At 41.9% G+C, this 13,446-nt stretch overlaps 1 protein-coding gene across 9 annotated transcripts in view; it reads right to left on the bottom strand.

The window, feature by feature from the left end:
• Positions 1-13,446, bottom strand: part of NTNG1 (netrin G1) — a 512,764-nt gene that overhangs the window by 133,195 nt on the left and 366,123 nt on the right. For 4 of the 9 annotated variants that reach the window (XM_075322210.1, XM_075322201.1, XM_075322202.1 and 1 more), the window contains one exon: positions 531-698. The exons of the other annotated variants lie outside the window; for them this stretch is intronic. In XM_075322210.1, coding sequence (XP_075178325.1) covers positions 531-698 — 168 coding nt within the window. The remainder of the gene's footprint in view (positions 1-530; positions 699-13,446) is intronic. 9 annotated transcript variants of the gene reach the window in all.

The raw sequence follows: 13,446 nt of genomic DNA, 5'->3' as shown, positions 1-13,446 counted from the left end.
TCGCCACCGATTAGCTGCTCATGGTGTCAGTGGCAGCAGCCTGTGGCTGGAAATGCTCAGTTCCGAAGCTGCTCCACCTTCTGATAGCAGCCGTCGCCGGGTACTGCACATATGCCTTCTATTGGTTTGAAAGGTAGGTAGATGTGCAGTACCTGGCCGCGGCCGCTATCAGGCAACAGGACAGCTCCAGAACTGAGCATTTCTGTCCATCTGCTGCTGGTGGTGGCACTGAGAATAGCAGATCAGCGGGGGTGCCAAGTGTTGGACTCAGACATTGATGACCTATCCAATGTAAAAGTAGTGGACAACCCCTTTAGCTTAAGAAACAAAATAGTTTAATACACTGCAGTTTGTAAAAGACGGAGGAGTAATGTCAAACAACAATCTGTTTCTCCAAACTCTACTTTGTGATGGATATAAGAAAATGTTTCAAAAACCATGAAGAGCATTTGGATTTTTTTTTTACCCTGATGTCCATCCCAACCATGCAAGTGTGATTTTTGGAGCATGAAGAGCATTAGCAAACTAACCTATGCATACATTTACATCATCCAGTTTGGCAGACCCATTTCTATGGAAGCCTTTCTTGCACTTCTCACAATGCTGACCACGAGTGTTGTGTCTGCAGCCCACGCAGACCGCCGTGTTTACAATCTCGATGTAAGTGCAGCGGTTGGAGTGCCCGTAGCAAAAGCAATCTTGTGAGGAAGGAGGTGGGGGGAGAAAGAGAGAGAGAGAAAGAGAAGGCATGCTTGGTAAGGACCATGTGAGGGGTATGGTGCTAGATGTCAGCATGATGTTGTGATACTGAAACTTAGAGGGGATTCATTAAAATTAAGTAGTGCTGACTGAAGTATTTTCAGACAGAACATCATGCTGAAGTAAAACAGAGTTGCCTTAGGTATCACCAAGGGTGGTACTACTGGAGTTCAATAACTAGTCCCACAGGTCGTAATAGAAGTTTGGCAGGCACTCAGTCACTCTAATATGGGCAGAATAAAGAATAGAGAATACTTCAGCTGTATTCTAGAACCAACAGCGAATGCTAGTTTTATTCCCCACTAATAGACATTATATTACAATATAGGCGCCCCATTAATAATGACATTATTTAAAACATGGCTCAGTTTACAGTTGGTTAAAGGGGAAAACAATATTCTAAGAAATTCATGAAAGTCATACTCTCAAAGAACAATCTGTTTCCTACAGCTGGCAAAGGCGCCATGTCAATAGGGTCAATTTCATTGAGAATGAAGTCATCACTCGAATAACCACCCAATAAAGTATAAAAAGACAACTTTCTGTCAAAGCTATCAGGCTGGAATATTGGAAGAAAGCCAACAACCACTCACACAATTGCCAACACATTCCTTTAAAATGAAGCTCTTTATTTTTTGGTTCATTTTCTCAGAGACACATAAAAAAAGCAAAAGTGTTTTGTACTAGATAGTGGAGTCATAAAAAGTGACTTTTCTCTTAGTCCCCAGCTACCTTTTCACATCAGCTTTTCGGCAGAAAGAAGTGGTAGCCGGAAATTAGTCGATAAACTGTGCAAGATATATTGTAGATGGGTTCTTGATTTAAGGATTTATTCAAATTCCCATATAGAAATGGAGAGGAACCTGACTTCTCTAAAATTAGGGTCATTCTAATTAAAACTTAGAAGTTTACATTTACCTTCCAAAATTCAATTATGTATTATATTAACCCTTGAAACGTTATTCCTCATCCTTAAGATATGCAATAACTTCCTAACCGCTATGGGTTGGATTGATGGGACTACAGCAATACCAAAAACAGGGCTCTGGAACATGAGTACAGGGCTCTGCAGAGCCTCATCGTAAATGCAGTAGAGGTGCGCATGTTTGACTTCCGCTCTCTTCAGTGTCTATGGGGTGGTTGATGAAAGCCAAGCACAATGCTCCACCTCCAGGAGAGACAATGAATGGAGCAGAGGTTGATTATGCACATCTGTAGAGCCATGTTCCAGAGCCTTCTTCTTGGGATTGATGAGTGTACAGTGGTTGGCATGCCACCAATTAATCAATTATCCTCTATCCTCTAGCTATAGAATAACTTATTATCTAGAATTATAACTCTAGTCCTGGGGAAAACGCTTTTTACTTTAACTATGAGCTGGTTAACTGACATACATATCACAGTATTTTCAAGCTCTTGTGGACATGGTAAAATCCATGTCACTGTGACTGACAGTATTGCATACAAATACCTTATTAGCCATGATCCTTAAGATCTGCTGTAAAGGACTTAGTTACTCCAGTCATTTTAGTTTCTTGCTTTGATGTATATAGGTGTATGTGCACCCCAAGTGGTAAAAATTTGATAGAAAAAAGGAATATATTTGCTGCACAACTTGAGATGGGCCTTGAGTATAAACATATTGCCTAGAATGACAGCTTATGGGCCACTTGAGCTGCAAATCTCACTAGCTGTAATCCTCACTTTTTATTTAACATTAACCAATAATTCCTTAGGTTTTTCCAATGCAAAGCATTAATTATAGTCTCGGGCTATATGACGACATGTGTCATGCGACACTGACATCGTGGAGACACACTGCAATGTTGGATGTAATGGTCTCCTATGCTGACTCACAAAAGTCTCCAAATATGGTGTATTTTTTTTAGCGACACATTTGGAGAGGCCTCCAATGAAAATCACATGAAATCTGTGCAACCTGGCTGTTCTATACTCTTGTAGCAGCAAGTCATGCAAATAGTTTTGTCACATGACTTTTTTTGAGAGTTGCTGTCACGCAGGACATGTCACCATGTAACCCCAAGCCCAAAGGGCACCATTTCCTTAACTTATTTTTGTCTTGTTACCAAAGTATTTGGCCTTCTCAGTAGAGCTCTTTTTCTTTTTTTCCCTTCACAGGTGGACTTACATAAAGACTCATCTTTAACTGAATAAGTTGGCAATTATGCATATTTACTGTTCCTCTTTTAAAATTTGGTTAGAAACCACATACTTTATACTGTGGTAAACAATTCCCCAAAACAGCATAAAAATGGTGATACCGGACTCTAATTGTCCTTACATCCAATTTTTAATGTAAGCATGAAGTCAAGTTATTTGAGATGATGTCATGCAGTGGTTTAAACAAAATGGTGAATGAACCTTCCCCCACTTGAACAGCTAAATAAAATGACATCATAAAATCAGGTAAAAAAAATCTGAAAATCAGTAGCCAAAACTCATCAGAGGGGATGAGCGTCAGCGATTCTGTTTTCTAGAGGATATAGTCACATACAAATGGAGGAGGTCATTGTTTGCCGACCTAAAAAATGTAAGCGATGGGAAGGTCCACATGACGGAAACACGAAGCAGATGAGCAATGTGATAGATGAGAAAAAGCAAAGACATCAAGTGAATGAGGCAAAAGCAGCAGGCACAATCAGGAGGAGTTTGGGGAATACAAAATAATAATTATCTTTTTACATCCAGGAATTCTTTTATTGTCATTGAAACATAAAAGAACAATGCAGATAAAACCAATAGTCAATCTGTCCTGCATTGCTGTATATCATCTTTGTAAAGTCAATGTATATGTGTTTTCATATATACAATGCATGTATGTAACACTGGAGTATTTCAACAAGAATATCTCTCAGCATGTCAATCAGAAGACTAAGGTTATTACTGAGTATCCAAAAAAGGGGACCCCTGCTAGTTTCTGGAATAAGTAAATTGCTGTACTAGTTTTCAATGAGGTTATGCTCCTAAATGTACCTAATAAGCTAAATATTCTAAAACGACCCGTGAAAAAACAGACTCTATTTTGTCTTTGTGTGAGAGTATATACTGAGTCCCTGCTGGTGTAATGCAGAGAGAAACCTCTATTTACTTGAGATAGAGATGTATACAGTTTTTTTGTTAAAAGTCAAAGTAAGAAGTTTAGGAATGTTAGGCCGAGGCCACACGGGGATTACTGCGACTCCTCGCATGACACTCGGCTCACGCTCGCAGCACAGCGGGAGCCGAATGTCATGCAAGTGTTATGCGACTGTGGTCCGATTGTACGATCAGACTACAGTTGTGGAGGGCCGGCGCTGCGGAGGGGGGTGTAACAGGAGAGCAATGCAATGTTTCTTTCGCCCCATAGACTTGAATGGATGCGAGTGAAACAAGCTTGCATTTCCATTGCAGCATGCTGCAACTGTTTTCTCGGTCCTATTAGGGCTGAGAAAATAATCGTTCATGGGTGCTACCCCATAGAGTAAAATTGGTGCGAGTGGAATGCAATTTTTTTATCGCATTCCACTCACACCGTTTTTCTTGCTGTGTGTCCTAGGCCTTAATCTAAGAGATGTATGTCTCACCCAGATACTTAGGGGTACTTTACATGTTGCGACATCGCTAGCATCGGCTAGCGATACCGAGCGTGATAGCATCCGCCCCCGTCGCACATGCGATATGTGGTGATTGCTGCCGTAGCGAACATTATCGCTACGGCAGCTTCACACGCACATACCTGCTCTGCGATGTCGCTGTGACTTCCAAACTATCCCTCCTTCAAGGGGGAGGTGCGTTCAGCGTCACAGCGATGTCACCACGACGTCACCAAACGGCCGGCCAATAGAAACGGAGGGTCGGAGATGAGCGGGACATAACATCCCACCCACCTTCTCCCTTCCGTATTGCCGTCGGGACGCAGGTAAGGAGATGTTTGTCGCTCCTGCAGGTTTACACACAGCAATGTGTGCTGCTGCAGGAGCGACAAACAACATCGCACCTGCGGTCGACCTGACATTATGAAAATGAACGACGCTACACAGATCACCGTTTTTTGATGCTTTTGCGATCGTTTATCGGCGCATCTAGGATTTACACGTTGCGATGTCGTTACCAGCGCCAAATGTGCATCACTAACGACGTGACCCCGACGATATTTTGGAAGCGATGTCGCAACATGTCAAGCCCCCCTTAGAGCTGGTTACAAAGGATACAAACAATTAGCTAATAGTAATATATATATATATATATATATATAGTCATTCATGTTACTGCTAGTATTGTGTAAGAGATAAACTGAGCCAATTAGGTTGCTGCAGTGTATGTCCAAGAAATGCCTATATAACTGAGTGACGATGATGTGGTAAATGCTTCTTTTTTTGAGACAATGAGAAAGTTGCCTTAATACATTACTGTGTCAGCATGGCTTTCTATGTAAATAGTCTCTATAATTTAATCAGGACCACATACACAAAGTCTTATACATTGCTACATCCAAGCACAAAACGAGAAAAACTATCCGGCACCAAACGCCCATACACCTAGCTCCATTTAATCAAAAATATCCAGGCGCAAGACAAGGCCAGATCCATTTTAGGCAGTTCTCAACCAAAAAGAGGGTAAGCATCGCGGAATCCTCAATGAGAAAAAAATGAAGGTGGCACTCACCTAGTTAAAATCTTCTTTATTTTATCCAAACATAAAAAAGCATGGTGGATTGTGGGTGGCATCTTGATGCCCCCCCTCCTCCCTCACCAATCCCTGCTTTTGTATGTTTCGATAAATAAAGAAGATTTTAACTGGGTGAGTGCCACCTTCTTTCTTTTTCTTATACATTGCTACGCTGAGTGGTGACAACACATCCTATCACTGGAATGCCTCTTCTTAATGACCAATATGTTTGATTACCAAAATTGATAAAAGTGATGAACGAACACTACCATGCTCGGGTGCTCAGTACTCATAATGAGCAATTCGATGATTGGACATGGCTTGATTTGTGTACCAAGTCGAATGGAAATCTATGGGGACGTCGAGAGTTTATACAAAAAATTGAAATACTGGTCAACTTATGCAATCTGATGTTTAAAAAAGCTGTTATAATCTGACCGAAATGTCACATTTTGGATTGACAAAAATAAACAGAACTATACTTTGGAATTTAAAAAAAATTGCCAAATTATTGTAACTATCTTATAAGGTTATTGTCATGTTCTTAGCTAACCTAAATATGAGGTGCCTAATGTAGTTTATTGAAACATGCCTAGTGATTTTGTACAATACAGAGCCTGTTATTCATCATTACCATTGCAGTTGTTTTTTTGTGGTTGTTTTTTGGATTTGCATCTTTTTTTTTGTTTGCACCCAATTCTTTATTTTACTTGTGCCTTTTTTGAAATCTGTTTTATATGTGCTCGCCTGTCCTTTTAGTTTTTCCATTTGGTCTGGTGATTCTTTTATCAACATTTTTAAAAGCTTATGACTTTTTGCTCTAAGAGATGCAAAAAATTGCTAAGTGAAGGGGCAAAATTTTTTGAACTTTACGCCAAATTCCTGTACTGAGAGCGCAATTTTTATGAATTTGACAAAATAAACATCAGCGAGTAATAAAAGACAAAAAGAGAAAAGAGGCTGAAAATCCATGCAAATGATGAATCAGGGCCAAAGTCTCTTCCTAGTAACATACATATGTGAATATGTTATACAACTTTACTGGTGATTAATGTGCATTCTGATTAATCACTCTGGATAATAAATGAGCCATTCCCTAGTAGATTGCTCTCCTACTTTATTTCACAGGTGGTATAATAAACTGGTGCTATTATTGAAGAATAGGACTCTGCAACAGACACTTTCCCTCAAGATCCCATTAAAATGAATATTGTCAACTTATAACTGTATAGACTGAATGCTGCATTGGGATGAATACAACAAAAGGTACAATAGGGAATAAAGACGATAAGGTCATAACTGTAATCTGTACAATATGTAGCACTACATTCTATGTGAGGTATGACATTTCTGAACTTGACATATAGTTTTCTCTAGATACAAGATGACACCATAGAGAAATCGACCGGGCTTTGTCATTATGAAATCCGGATGACTGTTTGGAAAGCTTTCATTGATATCTATCCGGCCCATGTCAAAGGAAAATTAGAAAATGCATAAATGACACTTGCTGGTATCTAGAATGTCACTTTTCCCATAACACCCCACCACCTCAATACTACTCTCTTCTCCAAACAACACGAACATAAATAATATCATCTACTATCATCTCTCATTTCCATTTCCCTTATCTTACTATTATTCTTATTCCTTAAAAGTTAACTATGATAGCAGAGCCAGTAGATATTCTAGTATCCTCTAAAAGTGCTTAAATGTTTTTTGGGGGGACTGATGGCAAGAAACGAAGTATAAAATAATAATAAAGCATCAGCTACATATTCACTCCCCCTGCTGTTTCATTTCCGCTTTTCCAATGGTTCCTGTCGGTCCTACAGTGATGATACCACAGCCATCATGAGACTGTTTCAGCCAATCAATGCCTTGGAGGTGTCATTTGCATGCACAGCCCATGACCACTGACGGCTGTGATGGGCTGCAGCAGTACGGCAAATAGTGGACATAATGTTGCTGCTGCAGGAATTGTGGGGACCACTCGACTGAGTTTGCTGGAGAGGTGAGGAATTGATAAATAAGTATTTCTATTTTCATTCCATACCATTTTCTATCCTTTGCCTAATTTTTAGCAACCCAGACAAACCTTTTAAATTTCCATGATTTGTCCCATCTTGGAAATGTATTGCAGATCTAAAGGATATGCCATAAAGATCCAATAGGAGGCGAAATATAAGTCCCAAAAATTAGAAATGAGGGCTAAACACTAAAGATGAGCGAGCCTGAGGTTCGAGGTTCGGATTTGGAAACCAACTACCAAAAATAAAGTTAGGGTTCAAAGTTTGAGTGAGTTATGAGTGTAAACCACTCACATTAGTATCGCTGTGCTTGGGTATGAGTGATGCTTAGTCAAGTGTGAGCTGCTTACAGTGTTTGAATGGCTCACACCGGGGTTAACAACAGCATGATCGAATGTAGTGTGTACACACGAAAAGAAAATTGAAAAACCCTGCCCACCCTCCCCCGGAAGTGATCTGTTTATGGCTGGCTTCATGTGGGTGAAGCCTTGAACAGCCCAATTAGTAATTTCCATTGAGGTTTGGATCAAGTCAGGGTCACAAACTGAACCTTATCTAAGGTTTAACAGTACCCTTCGAACCGAACCTCCAAAGGTTTGCTCATCTCTACTAAACACTGGGATCTGTAAAGCAGTATTATAAGCCAGGAAAATAAAGCATTGGTGATGCTCAGTAAATAGAGATAGAATAGATATACTTAGGGGTGCTTCACACATAGCGAGATCACTACCGAAATCGCTGCTACGGCACGGTTTTGGTGACGCAACAGTGACCTCATTAGCGATCTCGCTGTGTGTGACACTGAGCAGCGATCTGGCCCCTGCTGTGAGATCGCTGCTCGTTACACACAGCCCTGGTTCGTTTTCTTCAAAGGCGCTCTCCCGCTGTGACACACAGATCGCTGTGTGTGACAGCGAGAGAGCGACGAAATGAAGCGAGCAGGGAGCAGGAGCCGGCATCTGGCAGCCTGCGGTAAGCTGTAACCAGGGTAAACATCGGGTAACCAAGGTGGTTATTTACCTTAGTTACCAGCCTCCGCAGCTCTCACGCTGCCTGTGCTGCCGGCTCCGGCTCTCTGCACATGTAGCTGCAGTACACATCGGGTTAATTAACCTGATGTGTACTGTAGCTAGGAGAGCAAGGAGCCAGCGCTAAGCAGTGTGCGCGGCTCCCTGCTCTCGCGGTTATGATCGCTGCTTCGGCTGCTGTGTTTGACAGCTAAGCAGCGATCATAACAGCGACTTACAAGGTCGCTGTTACGTCACAGAAAATGGTGACGTAACAGCGACCTTGTTGTCGCTGTCGCTTAGTGTGAACCAGCCCTTAGGGAACAATAAGAGAATACAGCACTGACCAAGCTGCATAAAAATCTCTTCCTTTGTTTCCAAGATGGAAATTAATTAAATGATGTAGGACTGGGTAACAGCTGTTTTGCATTCACTCAAGCGTTATCTGACCCCAGGATGAAGCAGGAGTGAGTGTGAAACGGCTGTTACCCAGTCCTTCACCTTGTAACTCAATCCCATCTTTGAAACAATGGAAGAGGTTTTTTTATGCAGCTTGGTGAGTGTCGTATTTTTTTTTTCATCCAACAGAAGTGGTCCCATTGGTGCCCTATTCTCAAGATATCCAATCTTCTGGATATGCTATAAGCAAACCAGATGGGACTAACACTGTAGAGTAACAAATATGCTATAGAGGATGCTTTTTATTGTTTGGAGAAGATCATTACATTTCTCTGGTTAAGTGACTGATGCATATTATCCCACTTATTACATGTGTAGAGGCTTATTTGTGCTTCGATCGGTGAATCTCTACAGTAATGAAGCCAAGAACCATCAAAGTATAATATCTTATAGTATCTTATATCTATTTACAAAGTCTTCTATTTAAAGATGAAATATAGCTCAGCTACTATGTCATTTTTTGGGAAAAAAATAGTATACAGTCATGGTCGAAAGTGTTGGAGCCCTTAAAATTGTTTCAGAAAGTATTTCCCCTAGATAAACAATTATTGAAATTACACACTTTTGTCACAGACATGCTAATTTCCTTTGTGTGTATTGGAGCAATGCACAAAAAAACTGAGAAAAAAGGCAAACTGGATATAATTTCACACAAAACCCCCAAAATGGGCAGGACAAAATTGTTGTCACCTTCCAAAATTGTTGGTAAATAATTTTGCTTTAAGCTTATGATGTTCTTCAAACTCACCTGTGACAAGTAACATGTGTTGACAATATGAAAATCAAACCTGAAGAACAGAAAAAGGAGAAGAGAACTGTCTGAGGACTTAAGAACTAAAATTGTTGAAAAATATCAACAATCTCAAGAGTACAACAAATTGTCCTGTAGCTAATCTCTCTGGACGTGGATGGTAAGGAAAAATTAATGAAAGGTTGCAAAGCAGGATAGTCCAGATGGTGGATAAGCAGCCCCAATCACGTTCCAAAGAAACTCAAGCTGTCCTGCAGGCTAAGGGTTTATCAGTGTTAATGCAAACGATCCATCTACATTTGAATGAAATGAAATGTTATGGCAGGAGACCCAGGAGATCCCAGTTGCTGACAAAGAGACATAAAAATGCTAGATTGCCAAAATGTATGTAAGCCAAAATCTTCTGGGAAAGGGTCTTGTGGACAAATGATACCAAGATAGAGCTTTTTGGAAAAGCAAATCATGCTACTGTTTAGCGAAAACAGAATGAGGCCTACAAAGAAAAGAACACAGTACCTACAGTCCGATATGGTGGAAGTTCAATGATGTTTTGAGATTGTTTTGCTGCCTCTGGGTGCCTTGACTGTCTAGCATCATGACATCTGAAGATTACCAAAAGATTTTGGGTCACAATGTAGTGCCCAGTGTCAGAAAGATAGGTTTGTGTCCTAGGTCATGGGTCTTCCAGCAGGACAATGAGTCCAAACATGCTTCATGAAGCTACCAGAAATGGATGGAAAAAAACGCTGGAGAGTTCTGAAGTGGCAGCAATGAGTCTGGATCTAAATCCCATTGAACAATTGTGGAGAGATATTAAAATTGCTGTTAGGACAAGGTGCCATCAAATATGAGAGATCTGGAGCAATTTGCAAAAGAAGAGTCCAAAATTCAAGGTGAAAGGTGTAAGAAGCTTGGTGATGGTTATAGGAAGTGATTGATTGCAGTTATTTATTCCAAAGGGTGTGTAGCCAAATATTAGGTTGAGGGTGCCAACAATTTTTGCTGGCCAATTTTTGTAGTTTTGTGTGAAATTACATCCAGTTTGACTTCTTTTCTGTTTATGTTTTGTATTGTTTCAATACACGCAAAGGAAAACGTGTATAAAGGGGGTGTTACACGCAGCGATATCGCTAGTGATCGTCCCCACCCCCGTCGTTTGTGCATCATGGGCAAATCGCTGCCCGTGGCGCACAAAATCGTTAGGAGCCATTACATGTACTTACCTGCCTAGCGACATCGCTGTGTCCGGCGAACCGCCTCCTTTCTAAGAGGGCGGTTCGTGTGGCGTCACAGCGACGTCACTAAGCGGCCGCCCAATAAAAGCGGAGGTGCGGAGATGAGCGGATGTAACATCCCGCCCACCTCCTTCCTTCCGCATTGCCGGCGGCCACAGATAAGCTGTAGTTCGTCGTTCCCGAGGTGTCACACACACACAGCGATGTGTGCTGCCTCAGGAACGATGAACAACCTGCGTCCTCAAGAATCAACGATTTTATGAAAATGAATGACGTGTCAACGATGGACGATTTGGTGAGTATTTTCCATCATTAATGGTCGTTCCTTGCTGTTACATGCAACAACGTCGCTAACGATGCCGGATGTGCATCATGGAATCCGTGACCCCCGGCGATATATCGTTAGATATGTCGTTGCGTGTAACGGGGCCTTAACAAAACGTGTAATATGTATTTGCAATAGTTTTCTGGGAGAAATACTTAATTTTCTGGAGCAATTTCAAGAGTGTCACCTCTTTCGGCCATGACTGTATGTAAAAATTTAATCAAATATATTCACAACCATATTTCTCCATTACTTATGGATTTAAAGCCTTGGGGTGAAATATCAAAAGAAGTTTTGATTTATAAAAGCAGCACCAGTTTTATATACCTCATGTAAATATGTCTTCACGCAGCACCTAGTAATGCATTCTCCTAGAGAAACCAATAAACGCTTGCTTGAAGTCATCTGCCCAATGTAAGACACTAATTAATTGCACAGAACACATTTACAAACCTACCTCTTCTTAGTCATTATCTCTGTCTTGTTATGTTAAGAATTAGGTTTATTGATTTGGATTTCACTCTGCAGGATCCACCGCGCTGCCTTTTTAGGACTTTTATAAAGATTCAATTGCCAAAGGGGCTGTTGTAAAAACTAGCAAGTGCCACTTAATTTAAGTTAGTTACAAGTTTTTCTACATCTTTCATAGAGCGAGGAGCACGATCAATAGGGCTTTTATACTCTAAATAGGTAGGATGGGGGATAGCTGTTATATACTGCTTCAGAGATGAGAAAAAGCCTACAAAGAACATTGCCCATTTGTATACTGTACAACTTTTATAGTCCTGAATAAGATTGGAGACTGGAATTTACTTAGGAGAGAAAACTACAAAAATAGCAAGCAGTAAACTGGTAAACTGATACATTTTGTGTGTTTGGATGCAGTAAAAAGTCAGTTTATGTGCACTACAAATACATTTTTACTTTTCTAGATTAAATAAACACTCCCCATGAACTTTTCCCCCCTAAACCTGAGTATCTGTGTTTGTACTTTAGTTTCAGTGTGTTAATATACTCACCCTTGACCATCTTCTCCAGCATCCAGTGCTGTTCTGCTCCTCTTCTCACCGCTCTTCAGACCTATTGAGTCACACTGGGCTCTATGTGACCAAGAAGTGGCTGTCCCGCTCCCCGGGTCCCGACGTCGTTCCTCACTCACCGCTCCGGTCCCCGGGTCTCCTGCCTCCAGTCACACGTCCTCCTCGGCACCGCTCCCTGCTCTGGCCTCCGGCACCCGGGCGTCGCGCATGCGCATTAGGGCGCGCGCGCGGTCACTGACCTCCTCTTTAAGGCCCAGCACTCCCTAAACAGGATATTGCATCAGTCAGGGTCAGGTATATTAGGATCTTCCTGCCTGGAGGGCGTCGCCTGTTCTACGAGTTCTATAGCTAGGAGTCCAGGTCCCGCTTGCTGTGTCTTGCATTAACACTGTGTCTTCCACAGAACCACTTCTACCAAGTTAACCTGGTCCTGTCCGAGAGGTCCTGCGGGGACTGTCCTGCCAAGCTATCCTGGCCTGGGCCACAGCCTGTCCGAGTGGTCCTACGGGGACTATCAGCTGAGACGCTACCATCTTCTTCAGTCTGAACCTGCCTCCTACCCTCGGCTTCACCCGGTGACCTTTGCCTCTTCTACCGGTTGGACTCTGTTCACGTCTGACATCTCTACCTGCCATCAGTACCCGGGCACCGTCATCACACCTGGCACCAGGAACTCTTTGTCCCCAGGGACTTCCTCATTCCAGCTTCTGGAAAGGACTCTGACCTTATCCTGCTTAGTGCTCCGGCAACCGTGCACCTAGGTCCTCTAGTGGGGTGACCGGCCAGTCCCTGTATAGGGGTTAGCTCTGTGTTGCCTCACTGGGGGAGTCCGGTGCACGGCCCAGAGGATCCACCACCCGGGCATTACAGTGGCCTTTACAATGTAAGTCTATGAAGTGTCAGAATGAGGTACTGTAGGGTTACATTGTAAATCAGGTTACACATAGAGCATAGAGTGATCTAAATAGTCTGAAGAGCGGTGACGTCACTGAGAAGAAGAGCAGAACAGTCCCGGATCCCAGAGAAGATGGCGGTAAGTGGGTCTATGATCACACTGGGCTCTATGTGACCAAGAAGTGGCCTTTACAATGTAAGTCTATGAAGCGTCAGAACGAGGCACCATAGGGTTACATTGTAAATCAGATTGCACATAGAGCATAGAGTGATCTGGA

This window comes from Anomaloglossus baeobatrachus, chromosome 8 (assembly GCF_048569485.1).
Source record: "Anomaloglossus baeobatrachus isolate aAnoBae1 chromosome 8, aAnoBae1.hap1, whole genome shotgun sequence".
Taxonomy (NCBI): domain Eukaryota; kingdom Metazoa; phylum Chordata; class Amphibia; order Anura; family Aromobatidae; genus Anomaloglossus; species Anomaloglossus baeobatrachus.
This window is presented reverse-complemented; position numbering and strand designations above follow the sequence as displayed.